The sequence below is a fragment of the Mus pahari genome, chromosome 1, assembly GCF_900095145.1.
Source record: "Mus pahari chromosome 1, PAHARI_EIJ_v1.1, whole genome shotgun sequence".
In the NCBI taxonomy this organism is placed as follows: Eukaryota; Metazoa; Chordata; class Mammalia; order Rodentia; family Muridae; genus Mus; species Mus pahari.
The window spans coordinates 136,774,665-136,797,067 of NC_034590.1; the positions used below are offsets into that span (position 1 = coordinate 136,774,665).

The 22,403-nt window shown below is 44.5% G+C and overlaps 1 protein-coding gene across 2 annotated transcripts in view; it reads left to right on the forward strand.

Annotated features, from left to right (window-relative positions):
- Dock8 (dedicator of cytokinesis 8) overlaps positions 1–22,403 on the forward strand; it is a 203,482-nt gene that overhangs the window by 89,447 nt on the left and 91,632 nt on the right. For both annotated transcript variants that reach the window (XM_021221815.2, XM_029531370.1), the window contains exons 8-14: positions 1,695–1,761; positions 4,904–5,053; positions 9,261–9,341; positions 10,404–10,563; positions 12,244–12,380; positions 14,494–14,587; positions 15,743–15,905. In XM_021221815.2, the coding sequence (XP_021077474.2) occupies positions 1,695–1,761; positions 4,904–5,053; positions 9,261–9,341; positions 10,404–10,563; positions 12,244–12,380; positions 14,494–14,587; positions 15,743–15,905 (852 nt within the window). The remainder of the gene's footprint in view (positions 1–1,694; positions 1,762–4,903; positions 5,054–9,260; positions 9,342–10,403; positions 10,564–12,243; positions 12,381–14,493; positions 14,588–15,742; positions 15,906–22,403) is intronic.

A 22,403-nucleotide genomic window follows, 5' to 3' on the forward strand; every position in this document is an offset into this window, starting at 1 on the left:
AAGCCAGTAAAGAACATCCCTCCATGGCCTCTGCATCAGCTCCTGCTTCCTGACCTGCTTGAGTTCCAGTCCTGACTTCCTTTGGTGATGATCAATGAAGTGGAAGTGGAGGTTAAATTGACCTTTTCCTCCCCAACTTGCTTCTTGGTCATGATGTTTTGTACAGGAATAGAAACCCTGACTAAGACACACATAGAATCATTTAAGACAGTAGCAGGCACTGACAGAGCAGAACCCAATTCTGTTTGACTCCTTGCCCATGAATCTACCATTACTCCAGATTATCTCATCATGAAAGATGCTGGGACCAACTAACTTTCTTGTCTGCCCAAAATGTTCTCTGCTGAGAAAGAACAATATGACAGGAAGGCCACTCCCACACATACACCTTGAAAGAAAGTGTGCCCTAGTTTGCATGGCTTCTAAGGCCACAGTAATGGCCCCGCCTCTTTACTGCTGCTGTCCGTGAATGGTTAAACGGAGACACTGGGAAGGTTCTCCTGCAATTTACATGTATGGCTAACATGGGAAAGAATTAGTTCGGGGGTGTTTTCGTCAGACCTTCGGCTTCAGGAGGAATCATCAGGGTTAATATGAGAGGCTTCTGTCTCTGGTTTTGGTCTGTGTGCCTATGCATGCGTGTGTATGTTCAGAGCCAAACCTACAGCTGATGTAGGCAAGTACTCTTCTCCTAATACAAATCCCTGGCCCCAAGAGCACCGCATTCTAAGTCAAACAGGGCCAGGGCACCTCAGCATTTGCCATGTACTTAATCACCCTCCTTCCTCCTCTGCTTCAGTCTACCTCAAGTGAATGGTCTTCAGCAGCAGTTGGGGGGGGGGTGGTTACCTATTCATTGTCTTCATGGCCCAGACAGCATCTTGATATTCTACTATAAGTCCAAGGAAAAGCAATTAAATATTTCCTTTTTGATCTATCTAAAATGCCTTATCCGTTAGAATTGAATAGTAGACATTTGGAGCTTTTTACTTAGTTTTTTTTTTTATGTTTTAATTATGTGTACATGTTGGGGAGGGCATGTGAGCCCAGATACCTGCAGAGAGACCAGAAGAAGGTGTCAGAGCTCCTGGAACTGGAATTACAAGTAGTTACGAGCTTCCTGTTGTTGGACTCCGGGGAGTCAAACTCCACAGGAGCGGTACTTGCTTTTAGCTCCTGGGCCATCTTTCCAGCCCCAAATAGAGATTTGATATCAGCAGAAGACTGTAAACAAGTCCATTGTCTAAGAAACAGAGTCTATTTTGTAGAACATGGCAGCTACAATAGGAGTGAGTACTGGTGGGGCTGCGTGTGGGTACGTGGCAGAGTGCTTGTCTAGACTTTCTGAGTCCCCAGCATGATGTGTATATGAGGTAGTGTTTTGGATCAAACCAAAATTCTGTTCAGCTTTCTCTCTTGCTGTACCACCAACAAACACTTTTTTTTTTTTAAAGCAAACATTTTTAAAGAGAATGAAGTATCCACTATGACCTCAAGTGATCCGGACTTCTTCATTAACACTCATAATTTTCCCATTAATACCTGTGTGTGTCTCATATTTGTGGTGTTATCCCTGTATTTCTGGAATCATGTTCACATTTTTTAATGATCTTTATATATCCATGCACTTTTTGGACATTCAAACATATACAGGCTAGAACCATATTGATTTTCTCCCTCCCCTTCTCTGACAGGTTTGAGATTGAAATTGAGCCTCTGTTTGCCAGTATTGCCCTCTATGACGTTAAAGAAAGGAAAAAGGTATGTTAAAAAAAAAAAAAAAACAAAACAGCCTATCCTATACATCCCATATGATTTTGGAGTTCATGTTTCCCACCTCATTTCTGGTTGTATGAAAGTACAACAGATTGTGTGTGTGTGTGTGTGTGTGTGTACAGGTTGTGCCGCATGGGTGATTTTGTATATGTATTTACAGGTATGTGCACGTGTGTGTGTGTGTGTGTGTGTGCGCGTGTGCGTGTGCGTGTGCGTGTGTGTGTGTGTGTGTGTAGGCCCAAAGTTGAATTGTGTTTTCCTTAACCGATCCACACATTACCTGTGCAGGCAGGATCATCCAGTTGGACCCAGAGCTTCCTGGTAGGGCTCGCTCCAGAGATTCTCAGGCTCTGCCTTTCAGATGCTGCATTGACAGCTGGCCTCTGCCCATCCAACATTTGTGGGCATTCCTGGGATTTGAACTCAAACACCCATGCTTGTGTGTCAGTTGCACCCCTCTGAACCCCTGAATACACATCAAATTGGAAAACAGATTAACACTGATAGCTCCAGATTTTCTTCCTTCGCCATGTGTGAAGAAAACTAATCTGGAATTTTATCATTTGTATTCTTTGAAGAATCTTCAAGGGAAAGGCCAGCTGGAGGCTCACTGGTTGGATAGAGAGAGAAATAAGTAATATTTGCAGTTGTGTATGATGCACAATAATGTTTCATTTTAACAGGTCAGCAATGCATGATTTTTGTTCTGAAATTTTTGTTGTTGTTTTTTGAGTGTTTTGCTTTTTGCTGTGAGATAGATTCATTGTGGGGCTGGGGAGATAGATGGTTCAGTGGGTAAGATCCCTTGCCAGGCAAGACCTGAATCTGAATTCCTAGCACCTACATAAAAAGCCAGGAATAATTGCATGTTTCTAAATGCTGGAGATAAGTTATCTTAAGACAATAAAACAGAAAGCAATAGAGGTAGACATCTACCGTCCTACTCTTACTACATATCACACACACATACACAGAGAGACAGAGACAGAGGAAATTAAATAACTTCATGGTGAATGGCAGAAATGATGTGTAGTAACTATCTAAATTAATGAAGACATCACCAGTTATAAAATATCTTTCCATTGAAAGAACGCAGTGACCTGCAGTTCTTCCTTTTAAATGTTCTGTAGTTTAGACATGTGTAACCCAACAGGATGACCACCATGCTTCAGGTGTCATTCACCTGTACCTGGCTATACTGAAGGAAATGTGCTGCTCTGGAACAATACAATAGATGGGCTTGATGTTAGTGAAAAGGTTAGATGCTAAAACAAACAAGACTTGGGGGCTGGAGAGATGGCTCAGTGGATAAGAGCACTGGCTGCCTTTTTCAGAGAACCCCAGTTCGAGTCCCAGCAACCACACAGCGGCTCACACCACCTGTAACTCCAGTCCCAGAGGATCCAGAGTTCTCTTCTGGCCTTCCCACATGGAACACAAATATGCATGAAGCCAAACACCCAAAACATAAAATAAGTCTCTTTAGGCAGTAGTTCTCAGGGCTGAAGAGCTAGCTGAGCTAGCTTAACAGGTAGAAGGACTGGAGTTCAGATCCTAGCGTCTGTAACAAGCCAAGTGTCCCCACAGATGTTTGTCATCCCACTTCTGAGGCAGGTGGAGACATGAGATTGCTGGCTTCCAGTCTAGCTAGGAAAAACAAAAACAAACAAACAAGAGCATGGTTCCGGACAGATCCTGTCTTGAAGACATAGGTAATGAATGATGGAGTAGAACATCAACACTGTTTCCCACCTTCTGTCTGCACATAGAGGTGCACATACACTCATGTATAGATACACATAAATAAATACATAAATAAAATCTTTAAAAAACCCAGCAGTTCTCTGATTTTAGTATGCACAGAATCATCTGGAATACACAGTCTAACACAGGGTCTAAGGCCCTTCACCAGGTTTCTGCCCCTGTAAGTCTGGATGGGGGCTGAGAATTCTCCTTTCTAACAGGTTTCTTGATGGTGCTGAAGCCATCTAGTGACATCTTGTTAGAGGACCACAGTCATTACCTAGTAAGAGGTCCTTGTCTTTTTTCCTTAATAGTTCAAGGTGGTAAGGGGTGAGTGGCAGGTTAGAGGTGTCTCTGTACCATCCAGTCATTCAGAAGCCCAGGCTGCCAAGAGCTCCTCCTTCCTTAGTACATCTTCTCCCCAGTCACCCCCTCTTAGGGCCATTGGTGTCTGCAATATGAAATACTTGAGATGGTGAAGTGGAGGAGGCCTGGAGATGTAACGTCTCACTTCTGCTCCCCATTCATTGCCGACAAGTTAGTCACATGATCACTCTAACTGTCCACGTGCTGACAACAAACTACCTCAGCTTGTAGCTCTCACTAACCCACTCTTAGAGAGGACAGAAAGAACCCAGTAATGGCTGCCACATCACCCTAAATTAGAAAGCCCGAGAGCGCTGGGCATGTCAGGCTCAGGATGCATTGCCTGTACCGACCTCCTCCTCCCACGGGTAACAGCGTCGTCCTTAGGTCTTTAGTGTGCATGCCCGGCTGCCTCAGGGTTGCTCTCATCCTTCTTCCCTCCCTCTCTGATGCAGAGTCAAGCCAGGCTGCACGGCTCACTAGACTCATCCCAGGCCTTCCAGCCTCTGAGATCGTTGTCTGTGCTTTCTTCTCTGCCCTCTGTGCCTTGCAGCTCTGCCTGTGAGAAGCGCTCATCTGTCGCTAATGTCTCCTCCATGAGTAGTTTTCCTCATTACCCCAATCATTGTGGACTTTCTAAAACTTCCCTGGTGCTTCTGTGCATGAGTGTAGTGGCTTAACTGGCTTTTACTGTAGCTTGCTGTGTCGGCTCTTCTGCTTTCCCTCACCGTGACTGTAAACCAGGCAGAGGTGTGTGCCTGTCTTGTTCAGTGTAGTACCTTGCATTTCACTGATACCCAGAAAATACTGGTGAGTTAATAAAAATTAAGTGTTTCTCCTATGGCTCCAAACTGTGTAGAAATTGTAACAAAATATTCAACTTTCTAGCAGCCACTATCCCTATCCACAGTTATACTTCTTTTAGCGGAATTTCCCTATGACTTTTCAACTCCTGTTGCATTTGGGACCAAGAATACAATACCACTAACTGACTTTTCCCCATGTTGATCATTTACAGATCTCAGAAAATTTCCACTGCGACCTGAACTCTGACCAGTTCAAAGGGTTTCTGCGAGCTCACACACCCTCGATTGACCCGTCGAGTCAGGCTAGGTCTGCCGTGTTCTCCGTCACCTACCCATCTTCAGACATCTACCTGGTTGTCAAGGTGATCACATACAGTCCAAGCTGCATGTTCTGAAATACATGTAGTTATCTTGCTCAGCAACGCTGACAGAAGTCACACGACAGGCGTGTGTGTCCTCTGGGAGTTTGGGATTGTTTCCTTCTCGCCAACACTTGCCCTTACAAGTAACTTCTGCCGGAAGACTAGAAAGGTGGGGGGCTTGCAGGGCCTGTGGTCAGAGGTTGCAATCCTGACTTTGTAGTCAGACACTCTGTGACCTGCTGTGACTCAAACCTCCTCAGACTTGGCTTTCTACCTCGGGTGATCACGCCGACCTCCACGAGTTGCCTCAACTTCAGACAAAGCCTGGGCCTTCCTAACTGAGGCACGCCCCCTCAGCAGGCCTTGTCTGGGAGGTTGCCGTGATGGAAGGTCCCCTAGCAGTGTTCCTGTGTCTCTAGCACCCTCGGCGCAGCACCCCCTGACCTGCCTCTGACACCCTGAGATATGGATGCACTTTCCAACCTCACTTTCTCCTCTATTACAGATCATGTGTCCAGTGAGAGTCAAAAATCCATGGGTCCATTAAAAGTAGGATGACACTCCACTGGAGACTGTCCATGCAAGAAAACCTTAGGAGACCAGAGCCTTTCTCTACATATTAAAGTTATTAGTTTGAATCTAACAGCAAACATTAAGTTTTGAACAACCTGGCCAAATAATTTTACTAATTGACTCTCAAAGGCAAAAAATTTAAGTAGCTCAAGACAAGTAAATCCAAGCGTCTGATCTCATGGGCAGTCAGACTTCTGTGTTTGCGCACTTTTCCATTGAGTTTGGTATTCCGTGTCTGCATCACTTGGATTCCCATGTGGTTAATAGTGGAGAACAGGGTCCAAAGAATTCGGGCAGCTTGGAGTTTGCTTCTTTTATATTATTTCACAAAGATGGCTATAGCTCAAAGGCACCTGTTTAAGGATCTAGAATTTTGAAATCGGTGACTGGGACTGGAAGGCCTACCCGAGGGATCTCAGCGGTAGCTCAGTAGTACTAGCCTAACATGGACCAGGTCCTGGGCTCCATCCCCAGGAATTGAAAAAGAAAGAATAAAAATAAAATGATAAAATAAGTCTTTGGCTAAGACTGTTGCTATTATTGCAAACTCCCCGTGCTTCTCACCGAGGTTCTTAGCGTACAGGAAAGCATAATTTGAGTTATAACAGCACTGTCGTTAAATATACAGTTCTCTCAATGGGCAAACCACACTGATTCTAGAGCTAATTTTATTTCCAGCTCTACTTGATTTTATTAACCTACAGTAATTACCTAATAATAGCAATCTGCTGGTTGCTACCACTGACAACATTCTCTCGGATTTTTTTTTTAATGTGGAGGTACACTTATTTGACCGTAACAAACACATTGTAAGATGTCTGTATATAATTAAGAAATTTAGGAGCCCAAGAGATGGCTCAGTAGTTAAGAACACAGGCTGCTCCCCCAGAGGACCCAGGTTCAATTCTGAGCACCCACATGGCAGTTCACACCCATCTGTAACTCCAGGTCCAGGGACTCTGACACCCTCATGCAGACATACAGGCGGGCAAAACACAAATACACATAAAATAAAAAAACAACAAATTATTAAGAACTTTAGATCTACCCTAGAAAGCAGTCTCCCTTTGGTGTTTCTTTGTCTTGATTATAAGACCGTGCTTTCCTGCAAATACACACTAAGTGGTATTGTAACATTTAGACAACCCAGGTAAATGTCCTGTGATAAAGAAAGGGTTCTCACTTTCTTATTTTTATTCTCAAAATGAACATCAAGATCTTGCATGTATTCTAGGCAGAGTTGCCTCATTCAGCTATCATATATATTACGTCAAGAGATTATTTCAGGCTTAGAGATTTAGTTCAAGATTTTGAGAACATTAAAGAATTTGATTGACAAATGAGGATCAGGAAGTGAGGATGGGTGTGAATCCTCAAGCTTTTTTAAAAAAAGGTTTAAAAATAGATCAGCTATAGCCAGGCAGCAGTGACACACGTCTTTAATCTAGTACTTGGGAGGCAGAGGCAGGTGTTATTTCTGAGTTTGAGGCAAGCCTGGTCTACAGAGTGAGTTCCAGGATAGCCAGGGCTATACAGGGAAACCCTGTCTCGAAAAACAAAACAAAGAAACAAACAAAAAAAGATCAGCTAGGCATTAAACCTACCTCTGTGGCTTTAATAGGTACATTGGAAAGTAGCCTTTTTGCCTTAAAGCTTCTAGCTGTTCCTAATGTGCTCCTCTGCTGGTGCCCGTGCTTATGAGGGCTCACAGTCACACACATGCTTACACATCAGCCAGGAAGGACCAAGCATGAGGGCTTCATCTCAGACTGAAGTTCTCGGAAAGTCACCCTGACCAATGCAGCAAAAGGGATAGCAGTTCCTGATTCTGTCAGATCTAGACTCTTGATTCTAGAGCGGCCTTGCCATGGCTTTCAAATAAAGGCAAGACGTGTCCATTCCTTTTGGCAGAGTTCTAGCTGAAAGTTCTTACCACAATCCATTTCTTCTTCTCTTTTTCCTTTTCTCTTCCTTCTTTCTTCCCTTCTCCCTCTCTCCCTCCCTTCTTCCCTCCTCCCCTCCCTCTTTCCTTCCTTCCTTCTTCCCTCCCTTCCTTCCTTCATTTTCTTCCTGTGATGCTGGGTATGGAGCCCACAGCCTTGCACATGAAAAGCAAGTGCTCTGCCATTAGGCTACAGTCCCAGCCCTGAAAGAGTCTTAATAACTTCTTGAGGTTCACTTTAAAGACCATGTCTTTATTTGTTGAATTCATGGAAAACTTAGCCTCTCTTCATTTCATTCTCCGGAGCCCTGGCGGTAAGCTTTGGGAGGAGAGGAGCCATGTTTCCAGGGCTCACAGCTCTTCTCCCCCAGCCCCAGCAGACCTTTGGAATAAATAATGAATGCGTGAAGGAACGAATACTGATGGTCAGGAACACTGGTCAGTGTCTGGCTCCAGCCCTTGCTGCCCGTGTTTCCCAGTGTGCTTCATCTCTCAGGACCAGCCTTCTCTTAACACTGCTGGCCATGGGATACACTTTCAAACTGCTTTTGTCGAAAGAGACTTTCTACTGGGACTACCCGTGAAACCTTTGTCCATTAAGCCACTCTGTGAGACTTCCTTTGAAACTCCATTGTAGCCACCTCCATCAGTAGGATAGTCAGAGATACAGTTTCTGCCTCACTTGGTGCCTGTTAAGAGTGTGTGCCCAGGGTCTGTGTTGACCAGATTTCTGCTTCCGGTATCTCAGCTAATGGCACAGGCTAATGGGGCTAAGTCTTAGCGTCTAAGTTCACTCCAGCTTTCTTTGAGTAAAGAATTGGAACATTTCAGACTTCTCCCTTTCTTTGCCCTAGCCATGGTGCCCGTAGCCATGATAATTGACTGTCAGCTTCTTAACGTGAAGCAAACTAGCAGCTTGTGCTAGCATTCCTTAGCGGACCGAGGAGACGAAACGTCTCACGGCATTTCCTTCTGTCTGTCAAACTCAGAGAAGCAACCCCAACAGGAAATACAAGGGCACACTTACAGGCCATTTAATCTGCTCATTTATTTATTGTGTGGAAGGTTTTAGTTCCAGGCCTGACTTTTACAGAGGCCATGTCTCATTTTCACTTTGTAAGCAATAATAAAGAAAATGAGCTTTTTCACTTCCTACATGTATCTCCTGGGTTTGGCTTTATAAAATAACTTTTATTGAATTTTTATTGTGGATATAATACATGTTTATTGTTCAAAAAATAGAAACTTCTCATCAGCAATAGGAAGACAATAAAAAACACACATAATCCCATCCCATAAGGAAACCACAGTTAGTATTTGCTGTTATCTTCTTTTTAATATGCCTTGTGCCTTTTCTACGTGTGTGTGTGTGTGTGTGTGTGTGTGTGTGTGTGTGTGTGTGTGGTTTTTGAGGCAGGGTTTCTCTGTAGCTCTGGCTGTCTTGGAACTCACTCTGTAGAACAGGCTGGCCTCGAACTCAGAGATCTTCCTCCCAGTGTCTCTCGAGTACTGGGATTAAAGGCGTGCACCACCATTACCTGGCTACATGGTCTATTCTTAAATCTGCGAGCATATGTAATGAACACCCTATATCATTAAATATTGTCATTAAATATAATTTTCATGTTTGCATAGATCCCGTTATATAAATATAACTCGCTCACTTTGTTTTACTATTATTTTTGTTGGTAGATTGAAAAGGTCCTCCAGCAAGGAGAGATTGCAGACTGTGCAGAACCCTACATGATCATCAAAGAAAGCGATGGTGGAAAGGTATGGCCATTTAAGTACTGGGAACATCTTAGGGTGAACTAATTTGCAAACAAATAATTTTCAACAAAATAGTGGAGTTAAGACTATCGTATTTTCCATTTTAAAACATGATTAAACTGTATTTTCATGAAAGAAGAAAGAGAAACCAGTTACTGACAAAAAAAAAAAAAGTTTTAAAAGAAATACATGCATGATTGAACACCCTAAGGATGTCACTTGCCAGTGTGAACTCTGGCTTAGATCAAGCCACACCCGCTGCCTTGGTTCTAAGGCTCCAACTTGAGAGGGTTGCCAAGGCCCCATAAGCAGAAGAGGACAAGCACTCTTGGTATTGTCTTATGCAGCATTCATAGCTGATCACCAGCTGCTGCTCCTGCTCATCATAAATTAATTAGCACACTATAAGTCCTAAGACACGAATAAGACTCTTTTCAGTGCCAATTTGCAAAAGTTCCCAGTTTTAAAAACATGGCCCTTTTGGGATCAACCAATCTTGTAAAGGTCAAATAAAATGAATTGAACTAAATAGAGACAGATATTGGTGTTTTAAAATCTGTTAGTATGATTTTAGGAAGATCTCCTTGGAAGCCTTATCAACACCAGCAACACCAGCTTTGTTAGGAATAATTAAGCATTTTTTTTTAGAATTTCAAAGTAGCTTTTGCAAAGTAGATTCTCTTGGGACTTTGATGGATAACATACTAACATTTCTTTCCCTAGTTTTTCTCAGGAGAGTTATCTAGGTAAACGATGTGCTTGCATGTTGGCTGCTGTAACAAGCCTAGGGCATGTCTTCATAGCAAAAAAAAAAAAAAAAAAAAAATGTCGTCTGCTAAGTGATTGCTGTCCTTTAGGGGAAAAAACCTCCTCCTTCTGTAACCTTTGCTTCCTTATCAGCTAGACTTCAGCCTAAGCTGTTGCTTCCTGTTGACTCATGCTCCCCCCCCCATTCTCCCCTCCCACCCCCCCAGGCCCATCAGGGTAGCTACTGTCACCCCATGCAGGCAGACAACTTGACGCTGATGCTTTCTTTCATCTTGTCTCTTCACCGTCTTCCTCCAGAGTAAAGAAAAGGTTGAAAAACTAAAACTTCAGGCCGAATCCTTCTGCCAACGTTTGGGGAAATACCGGATGCCCTTCGCCTGGGCCCCCATTAGCTTAGCAAGCTTCTTCAACGTCTCTACCCTTGAAAGGGAGAGCGCAGATGTGGAGCCTGGGGTTGGTAAGATCTCCATCTGGGATGGGAGGCAGAGGGCTCCCCCATAGGCCAGCTTTGTGGTTATCTGCTCCGTTAGTAAGGACTTGGGAGACCTAGAGGGTTGCGCATGCAGGTAGGTGAGAGGAAGATCATAAATAGACGACTGAACTGTATGTGCTTGATCAGTGACCCCTGAAACAATTATTGTGAGCTGTTATGGAACTTTAAATACATTCGTCTACTAAGAACTTTGTATGGAGTTTTAAGCCCTTAGAAAGTTAATTGAAACAATTGCCACGAGCAGTTATGGAACTTTAAATACACTCTTCTACTAAGAACTTTGTATGGAGTTTTGAGCCTTTAAAAAGTTAATTTTGAGTAGCCATCCCATCTCAAAAATTAAAATGCTTGAAAATGACAAGAACAAGCAGTGAGCAGGCACAGTCACTGGAGGGGATGGTCACTGTCCAAAGCTCTAAAAGCAAAACTCTGGTTCCTCAGCAAAATCTCTGGACTCCTAAAGTTTACTTTGCCAAAAGTAGCCAGTAGTTAAATTAACTCTTCTAACTTACTGCACCGAGGCCCCTTCTCATCGCCTCTTCATAAATGTGAACCAGTCATGTCTACAGTTTCAGGCTGGAAACGGACGAGTGAGTTTAGTTTTCAAGTGGACCCATGCCCACCACCTGTGGTGGAGTTTCTGTTTTCCTATTCCGAAAATATCCGAGTCAGCCCTTGGATGTTTCATGTGTCCCTTGGCTCTGCCAGTTCTGAAATGTTGCCTTTTGCTGGGTGTGGAGGCCAGGGAGGTTGTTACTGCTGTTGCCCTCCTGGAGTTACTGTTGCATAATCACCAGACAGAACTGCATTCTTTCTGATTTGTCAGTAAACTTCACGCCTTCTGACCTCCACATGCAGGTTTTCTAAGACAATGGTTCTATTTACTGACTTATTACAAAGTGTGTGGGCATCTCAAGTCCACATAATTCAGACAGAGGGCTTTCAAGATGTTAGTTAGGTCTAAGTTGAGGATAGTTCAACGTTAGCATTGAAGCTGATTTCCTAAGAAGTAACCAGAGACACAGCGTAGCCAGTCTAGGTAGCCAGTGGTAGCTCTCATCATCATGAGAGTTGGGCATAACTGAGCTATGCTTTCTAGGCAGTGGACTATACATAATAGAACCCCTAGGCTTGCAGAATGTAAGACACAAGGTTACAGCCTGGTTTTTCAAAAGAAACAAGAAATGAGGATGCTATAGTTTGAGAACCTCAGCCCTGTCTGGTTTCTAGTGAAAAGGTCAGCCAGGGCACTTCTGTTGCCAGATCCATACTAGAACAGAGGCAAACTAGATCCAGAATGTGTACAAGCTGGTTTGAGTCCCCAGTGCCTTCAGCGGTATCTGAGTGTGTGCTTTCCCAGAGGAACACAAGTGTGAAAGCAAAGCACCCACTGGGCTGACTCAACAAGCCTGTCAGCAGACCCTGAGCTGGCTGAGCTCCAGACTCTTGCAGGGTGACACCTGGTCACCTCTGTTCTCCAGCAGGAAGGACTTAAGAGGCACTAGGGTTCTCTCTACTCTAGTAAGAATATTAGGGACGTCAGGAGGGGGACTAAGGAAGGTTGAGCCCCGTGGACGGATGGCTGGGTTCAGCAATAACTGCTGTGTGTTCTGACATGTAAGAATGACAGCTGCTTTCCTCAAGGGAGAAACTCTGTGGGTGAGAAGAGGAGCTTGTCCCAATCCAGGAGGCCCTCTGAGCGAACCCTCTCCTTAGAGGAAAATGGAGTTGGAGCCAACTTCAAAGCCACCACCTTGGCCACCAACATCTTCTTCAAACAGGTATCTATTTCTGTTACAGTGCAGTTGAGTTTGATTGTATTGATGAGGGTGGTAGATCCAAGGGAGTAGTGTAATGTGGCCAGAGAAGTTAATTACTGTCGTTTGTTCAGCTGGATTGTTACAAAGATTAGAGCACATGCAGGTGTGCGGAAGGCCAGCTTCCACAGGTCAGGAACTGTGTGGAGTTCATAGCTAATCACACAGCAGACCTTTTCTCTGAGGGAGCAAAACTTAATTCTCTGGGGCCTGGGAAAAGGGGCGGGGGAAAACACACACACACACACACACACACACACACACACACACAGTGGATGAAGCCAGGGTCCAACAACTTTGTTTTTTCTCTTAGCCTTTTTATACCACCTAAGACAAAACTTCTCTATGCAAGAAAAAATATTACCTCATAGCCACAAGCAACATATTCCCCCAAAACAATCATCACAAAAAACATATTCTTTAAAAACAGATTAAAATCATGACCCAAGGGGAGATTACAACACGATTGCTGATTAAATATTCTTTTGAAACCCATACCTACCCGAACGGTTCTCATCTATCTTTCTCTCTGCAAAGCCATCCTAACCTCAAAGCAGTAATTCTTCTGTCATTGATTAACGAAGTTTAATCAAGCTGTCCACTGTAGCCAGTTCTCCCTAAGCTAGCTGATGACAGTTTGCATTTACCAAGAAACAAATCACTTATCTTGCATCCCCTAATCATCTGTTCTCTATTCTTACACGCGTAATAGGATCATTTTACTTTTTGTTCCTAACAGTGCCTTTTCATGGTGCACACCGAAACCTGTAATGATATCCTTAGATCACAAGATCGAGGGACACAGAGCCAACCTACAGTGTTTTCCTGAAGCATTAATCTGTCTCAGACCTTCCTTCCCACACGTGAGACCCACACCTAAGACCATGTGCTTGCAGTGCATGAGAGCTCACTGGGCCCCTTTTCTAGCCTGTACAGCCCTCACTACTCTACAAACAGGGGGCACATTCTACTCTTAGTTCTGTCTTTGTTCTATGATCCTGGCAAAACCACCTAATCCATCTCCCGAATCTTCCTTATCAACTCCCCTAACTTCCTAAAACCATTTAAATCAAATCAGGAACTCTGTAAAATTACTAATTCATCAAAACAACGTTATTCTATGAAAGTTCATCTTCATGTTGATCTGTAGAAAAATTGCCCAATAGAGTGGGCTGTCTCCCATAAAGCAGTCACACCAGACTATAGGCAGTGAGAGTCTTCCCAAGCCCATTCATACCATGCTAGATACAGGAGGACTATGGCAATGACCGACTCGAGAAGGCACAGCAGTAGCAAGAAGCAATCCAGGGACAACCCCCTGGGGCTGTGCCTCTCCATGTCATATCCATCACAGCTGTGCAAGAACTATGGCCCATCTCCAGGAAACTCTGCCACAGGTGTAGCCTCGGACGGACACCTCCCATGGTGGGCATGCAGAGGGTGGGGTTTACACATACCTTCCTTATTCAAGACAAAGTTGAAGACAGTGAAATCAGAAATAAAGATGCTTCTTCCATCTCCATATCTCTGAAGCAGTGAGCTTGTTCAGCATTGTTTCAAAGACTAAAAGGAGTTTCTGTTCATTGACATTACACGACAGCCACATGTGACCTTGGTTCCTCAAGGTCAGACAGCAGTCTCAGAGAATCATAGAGGCTCTGTCTGCAGCAATGCTGATGAGAAGTTGGCTGAGGAGAGCATGGGGCGCTAGTGCTTGTACTAAGTGATTTCGGAGCTGCCCATCACACTAATCTCTATGAAAGACTTGTTAAAATCAAAATAGATAAGCCAAGTGTGGGGGCACTCAGGAGACTGAGACAGGAGGATTGCAAGTTTGAGGTCAGATTGAGCTATCTAGTGGAAGCATATCTCAGGAAAGAGAAAAGGATGAGGGAAGGAGGGCTAGAGGGAGGAAGGAAGGGACAGAGGAAGAGAGTAGAGGGAAGGGGAAAATAAAGAAGGAATACACAAAAGTAATCATTTTAAAAATGGCTTTCAGGGGTATATCTTAGAAATAGCTGGTCCCAAGTCCAGGATCAGCAGAGCCTTCCCACTAACCCCAAGCATCTCTTGGCAGGAGGGAGATCGACTTAGTGATGAAGACTTGTTCAAGTTTTTAGCTGACTACAAAAGATCTTCATCCCTACAGCGAAGAGTCAAATCCATCCCAGGTGTGCTTGGCTTCTCCTTAGCATCTCTGGTCTAGGCTGCTTCTGTTGCTATGATACCATACTGATCAAAGGTAGGAGGGAAGGGCTCACTTGGCTCTACTCTATCACATTGTGGTCCATCCTTGAGGGAAGCCAGGGTAGGAGCCTGAGATGATCCTCCTGTCAGGCCCTGAAGCAGCAAGCATGGAAGAATGCTGCTTACTGGCTTGCTCCCAGGATCACATTCAGCTGCCTTTATCCTGCAGCACAGCCTCACCTGCCTAAGGGTGTTGCCGCCCACCCTCAATGGGGTGTGCCCTCCCACACTAATTAGCAATCAAGAAAATACTTCGCAGACTGTTTGATCATAGGCCAGTTTGAGCCTGACGGTTCTTCAGTTGAGGTTTCCACTCCCCAGGTGATTCTAGATTTGTGTGAAGTTGTCTGTCAACAGCAGCTAGCTATGACACTCTTCAACTATGCCCAAACCATTTGTGATTGGCACTTCTTGTTTTATGCTCTCGTGTATAAAACTGCTGAGGGCAATATGGATTTTTGCATTTGAAGTTAAGAATCTAAATTGCTGTGCATTTTTGACAAATCTATGAATGTTTTCTTATTCATAAAGGATATATTCTACAAATAGTATGCTTTAGATTTGGTCTCTCAGAAAGTCTAATAATCATTTGAACATATCAACAGCCCTGTATCACACAAAATGTTATATGGAAGTCTGGTATTTAAGGAGAGCGGGATGATTTGGCAAACGAAGACACACTTATCCTCAAGCGAATGCCCATATGCTATTTCTGTATAGCACATGTTGTTTCTATATTTCTCTGACACCCAAGTTGAGAGACCTCAACCCAAAGCCCACCTATTTTTACTGCTACCAATACCTGAAAGTTTTTTTTAACCACATATAGCTGTAGTGTGGTGGATCTGGACCGTCTAGTCAGCTCCTATTCATTGTATAGCTCCTTACTTTGGTGTTATAAAATGCTAATCTCAAAAGTTATCATGGCAGGCTTTTAAAATCTCAAACTATAGGAAATTATCTGGGAACTCCAAAATGCATGTGCTCCCACAGGTTATCCAACACAGAAGCCCTGGGCTCCTTCTTGATGTGACAGATTTCAGTAACTCCCCACCCCTATCCCCCATGGCTTGCTCTAGGCTCACTGAGGCTGGAGATATCCCCAGCTCCAGACGTAATGAATTGCTGCCTGACACCTGAGATGCTGCCAGTCAAACCTTTTCCTGAAAATCGGACACGTCCACACAAGGAGATTTTGGAATTTCCGATCCGGGAAGTATACGTCCCTCACACTGTGTACAGGTGAGAAATATGGACCCTTGTTTTGATAATACTCTCGTCTCTCCAAAACCAGCCCCTCTTCCTTCTTCCTGAGTTTGAGGGGAAACTAAATGTGACAGCTTGGAACCACAGAGAATTCTGAGGTCACTTCTAGAGATGCCATGCCTAATGCTCTGGGTTAAGGATGCATTTTTTTTTTTCAGTCATAGTTGTAATAGATTCTACTGGATGTATTCTTACCAGAAATGAAAAAGAAAAGAAAAATGGAATGAAAACCAAACCTATCACCATGGCTTTCTTCCATGCAGACAGTCTTTAAGGACAAGAGGAATGTGACTGGAATGCCATAGGTGTCTAAGGTTTCACACAGGCATGGTGTCACATGCTTAATTCCAGTGCTTAGTGGGCCAGTGTGGGCTTCATGGTGAGCTCTAGGCCAGTCTGGATTACAGGCAAAACAATACCAAATGAAGCACAGGCTTTCAGCTGAAAACCCAGCTCTATTCAGGAAACAGTCGTCGGTTTAGACATACATAGTCCCCGGATGCTGCTGCCCAATGATGTAGTGTGTGGTTGTTAGGCTAATGCAGTAGACAGCATTAAAGTGCCATCTTACTTCGTTTCAATTAATTTTCTTGTAAGTGTCACAGCTACCATACTGAATGGCAAAAGAGTGAGATACTGTGGAACTGAAGGTGAGGCTGCTCTGCTTTCCAAGTGGCCTCGTGCCCCAGACTCTTAGGGAATTTGAAGTGGCCACCCAAAGCATCATTGCTCATGAGCTCTCGCTTCTGAAATGCTGGGGAGAGGGCTGAATGGAGCGACATTTCTCAACCACCCATCAATGACACTTTGTGGTTTGCTTTCCGTATAAAGTATCTCACCAGGTCTTACTGATCTCATAAAGTCACCCTTGTGCCTTGCTGCCTGTGGCACTTCCTTTCCTTGTGGCAGAAACCAAACACCTGCCAAGAAGCACCTTCAGGAAGGAAGGAGGGAGGAATGGGGCAAGGGAGCGAGGGACTCGGTTGATTCACAGTTTGAGGGCACATAGCCCGTTTGAGAGAGGGAGACATGACGGCAGTGGCACATGGTGGAGGGCTGTACAGCTGTACAGAGGACCACCTCACATCCTGGCTGAGTGGGAAGCAGACGGGGAGTCAGGGCTGGCTCCTGGTGATGGATGCACTTCTACTGGAGATGCTCCACCCACTAAAGACCATGCCTTCAAACAGCACCACTTGCTGGTGACCATGTGCTCAAATACAGGAGTTTGTGAGGGACATTTTATCTGCATACCACAGCCATGCTCAGCAACTACTACATGAACTTATATGTGCCTTTCTACGTGCACACGCATGTGCGCGCGCGCACACACACACACACACACTCATGTACCTCTACATAGTGATGCTGTTATGTTTATATTAATGTGTATACATTGTCTACATATTGTGTACTTTGGCTTTTTTCACTCAATAGTGTTTTTTTTCTCTTTTGAGTATTACTATGCAGCTATACATTGTATTAATTCCATGCATTATGCTCACTGTTAGTCATGTTGTTGTATGTTTAACCAGTGAAAACTTCTAAAAAGCTCGTATTTTTTTTAAATATGAATACTGATCTATGTAGAGCCGGATTGGTTTTCTCGTTATATGTTATTCCTTTGTCCAAAGAGGCCATGTTTTATTTATTCAGTTCAATTGGGAAACATTTGGGGTTTTTTTCCCCCCACTTGCCTTTTGTTAAATATTTGTGGTGGTTTTAAATGTGTGTGTGTGTGTGTGTGTGCGTGTGTGTGCGTGCGCGCGTGTGTGTGCGCGTGTGTGTGCGTGTGTGTGTGTGTGTGTGTGTGTGTGTGTGTGTGTGTGTGTGTAGGCCAAAGGTCAATTTCAGGAGCTATATACGTTGCTTACTGAGACAAGGTCTTTCACTGGGAACTGGGCTCACAAATTAGACTAGACTTTCTGCTCAATGGCTCTCCCATGTGTGAATTCCCAGCATTAGGACTATAAACAAATGAGGCCATGCTTGGGTTTTCCACAGTAGGGAGAGGGTGTCAAGCCCAGATTTTTGTGTTAGCGTGGTAAGCACCTAGCCTACGAGCTCTCTCTAGGTGAGCCAGCTCTCCACCCTAACATTTGCAGCTTTCCTTTTAAATTAATTGAGTCTTGTGTGTATTTGTGTCCTGCCTCCATGTATATCTATGCACCACGTGTATGTCTGGTGTTCATGAAGGGCAGAAGAGAGATGTTCCGCCAAGCTAGAGTGACCCAGCGTTAGGAGCTGCCATGTGGGTGCTGGGAATTGAACATGGTTTGTCTGGAAGAGCAACCTGTGCTTTTAACTTCTGAGGCATGTCACCTGGCCTCAACATTTGTGGTTTTTACTTGTCCTGCCCAGTGACAGATTTTAACCTTGTCCCTCTGTGAATGTGTGTGAAAAGTTTCCCTAGGACTATGCCTAACAGTGAAATTACTGGGTTACAGGTGACATTTATTTTAGTGGCTTTCATATTGTTTCTACCCCCCCCCCAACACACACAAAAGAAATAAATGAGTATCTATCCTCCCAGCCATGCATGGGAGCTCCCATCTCTCCAGTTCCTCACTCATTCTTTCCTATGTGGCATTCAAGGAGTTTTAGAGACAGCCCACCTGTCCCCACCACACATGCACTAATGTGGGTCCTGGAAAGGACAGATGTCCAGTGAAGGAAGTAAAAAGTTACCATGAGAAACACACTCAAGTGCCACACAGTAAGAAATGGAGATCTTCCTTCTGGTGCTTGTGAGACAAACAGGACCCCCCAATTTTATCCTTCCTGAAGCAACTCCTCATTTTCTTCAATACCAAATCAGCCTCCGGTCTCCCTCCTTAAAGAGTCACAAGTATTTATAGGAAGTACTCATTCTGTTCCCCACTCCATGGAGGATGACAGAGGCATGACCATATTTGCTTACAGATGCTGTCTCCATCTCTGTGGAAACCTTATCCTTTAATTGGAAGAGGAAGCTTGTGGCATGGGAATAAACTTGTACCAAATGAATTCTATAGCTATCCAACTGCTCCCACCGCCCCAGCACTTAATCACCCACAGGAGTCATTTACTATAGACATTATCCTTTAATCACCTCACTGCAGGATTTGGAGTGCATCCGTGCACTGACTGAGCCATTCAGAATGTGCCAGTGCCGAGGACAAGTCTAGGCAGCTTACCCTGCACCCTGCATGACGTCCTGAGAAACAGGCCTGCAAGCGCAGAGCTGCTGTTCTTTGGTTGTGCCATAGAATGGCTAAGGCCGCTCCACTGGAACCAGGTCTTCACTCTTACAAGTAATGGAAGGCAGTTCTTTCCAGTGTGGTGAAGGAGAGACCTGTCCTTGGCTCTAGGCTGTTGTGTCTTAACAGCATGTTTGTGGAAACATACATGTAACAAACTTGGCCCAGAATCTTTCAACATGAAAACTTCAAGGAATTTAGAAAGCATGTTGTCTTAACTTCTTGTGGTGTTAAAATTTAGTATTTCTTCTATGGTCCTCATGTGCTGAGAGCTCATATCTGATCCACAAGCAAACAAAGAGAGACGCATAGCTGGGAATGGAATGAGCTTTTGGAACCTCAAAGCCTACTTCCAGTGACACAGTTCCCCAACAAGGCCACACCTCCTAATCCTCCCCAAACAGTTCCACCAAATGCAGACCAAGCACTCAAATGTATGAACTTAGGGGAGACAGTTTCATTCAATCACCACAAAATCCAAGGAAATTAAATACATGAAAATGAGCTCCGAAGAGCACATCAATTCAAGGATAAATCCTTAACACTTGTACTGGTTAATTTTGTGTCAACTTGACACAAGCTGGAGTTATCACAGAGAAAGGAGCTTCAGTTGGGGAAGTACCTCCATGAGATCCAGCTATGGGGCATTTTCTCAGTTGGTGATCAAGGCGGGAGGGCCCCTTGTGGGTGGTGCTATCCCTGGACTGGTAGTCTTGGTTCTATAAGAGAGCAGGCTGAGCAAGCCAGGGGAAGCAAGCCAGTAAGTAACATCCCTCCATGGCTTCTGCATCAGCTCCTGCTTCCTGACCTGCTTGAGTTCCAGTCCTGACTTCCTTTGGTGATGAACAGCAGTGTGGAAGTGTAAGCTGAATAAACGCTTTCCTCCCCAACTTGCTTCTTGGTCATGATGTTTGTGCAGGAATAGAAACCCTGACTAAGACAACACTTAATCTTACTAGTGTGGTATGTGACTTAACTTATAAATACTTTATGTAGCTATCACCTACAGAGAATAAATGCATCTGGTATGCCAAACAGTGAATACTTCCATGTACAAAGCCAGAAGTTTAGGTTCAGATTCGTCATTGTCACCAGACTGTACCTTACAGGGAAGGGAGCTAATGGCAGACAGCAACCCTTGCCTTCTACCTTCCTCCTCAGGAAACTCCTTTGTTAGCTATGCCTCTTCAGTGTCTTCTGCCAAGCTCACTGTGGACAACCATTCTAGCTGAGTCTTACTTGGACTCTACCCCAGGTACCTCTACCATCCACAACTTGCTATGAGAAAAGGGCCCAAGGCCCATTGTAGCAGAACTGCTCAGGCTTTCCAAGCGTCGAGCATTCATAGAATGAACGCTTGCTCAGATGGTGGAAATCACTTCACATATTGAGAAGTGCTACTCCGAATCTCTGACATCAGAGACCCCGGTCTTCTGAAAACATTTCCAGCCCCTCACTACCGGCAGGATGGATTTGACTCACAGTATCAGTGCCTGTGAAGGGATTAAACTAGAAAGGTGTCCTTTGAGACCGACACAGGCAAGCAGCTCACCAAGAGAATTACAGCCATTCCAAAAGTGGGAAGCTAAGGATGACAAAAAAGACAGTCCAAGTCTGAGTTTGCATTCCTGTCTCCATAACCAGACTTTTCTTTTTCAAGACTAGATTTTTGCCTAAGAATGCATTGGAGCAACTCCTGGCATATTTTTCCTGATGCCCAACACAGCTGGCAATAGAGGTACCAGCTGCCTCGTGGTAGGAGCAGAATAAAAATAGTGTGAGTTGGGGCCCAGCCTGGGCAAGACCTTCAAGGCCATCTTATCAGGTGGCTGCCGTGGGGTGTGTGTGTGTGTGTGCGTGTGTGTGTGTGTGTGTGTGTGTGTGTGTGTGTGTGTGTAGAGATCACAGGCTCAGAGTTTGTAATGAGCTTGTTAACTGCCATTTTTAACTAGTGATTACATGAAAGCAAGCCACATAAAGTACGTTTTCGTCTCTCGGCCCAGCCTCCGAAGTCTTGTTTATCTAATTATTGGACCACTTTGGAGGATTGTGCTTGCCGAGAACGAGCCTGTCAGTCGGAACACAATTGCTTTGATGAATAATTAGCTGTTTCCAGGCCTCCTCCTATTCAGCTGCATGTTCTCAGACCAGAAAGTCTGAGCTGGCCTAACAAGGAGGTGCCTCCGGTGCCCCTGTGATGTTTTGCTGGATTCCTCGAGGCTTGGAGTAGAGTGGAGAAAAGAAAGGCTCACGGTAGATTTAGGGCTGCTTCCAAGTGATCATCTGGGAGCTAGGGTTTAGTGACGATGATTCGTAGGAACCCAAAGTACTCTGGAAGAATTGGGGCAGAGGGTATGCCCTTGAATGGAGCTTGATTGTTTTTAATAAGATAGAATTTCAGTTTAAACCCAGCTATCATTATTTCTAGAGTGGATCCTTTTCGGTACCAGAGGGAAGTGTGGGCATGTCACACAGTGTCTGGTCTCACTCTGGAGGGCCCTGCTCAGGAGCCCCAGGAACTGACCTTTGTCAAAAATTGACTTACCCACTGTATCCGCTGACAGTTAGGTTCGCCACTATATGACGTCACCCAAAGGTCTGTTGTGACTCAGAGTGGCCTGCCCCTTCATCCATTTGATTTGGGAAGCAATCCCAGTGTACACCTAGATTTGCAGTCAAGTGCGTTTGTCAAAGAACACGTAGTCTCTAAGCCAGCAGCTCACACCTCACGTGAGGATGGTGCTTGTTCTTTGTGCTGTGGTGTGTCCCACTTGCCTGTGTGCTGACTCAGCATCACCACCAAGGAATCTCGGTCATGTATTAAAAGCATAGACCTTGTTTCTTTAAATCTCTGTAAATGTGTCTCTATCAAAGGCACCCTCCACTCTTCATTGTTCCATTATTTGTTTGAGATTTATTTCCTAAGGAATAGGCAACCTCATTCACAGGTTCCAAATATTAAAGGTACTGAAGGCAGAGTGAAAATTCCCTCTGCCACTTCTGACTTGCAGCCACTTCCAGCTCTCCTCCTTGGAAACCACTCGTTTAGACATGTGAAATGGTCCACGTATAAAAGTCCCATTCCACAAGCTGGTGCCTGCTGTGCCTGCTGATAACTAAGTAGTGGGCTTCTAAGAGAGATTTACCAGGAGGCAGAGGCAGGCGGATTTCTGAGTTCGAGGCCAGCCTGGTCTACAAAGTGAGTTCCAGGACAGCCAGGGCTATACAGAGAAAC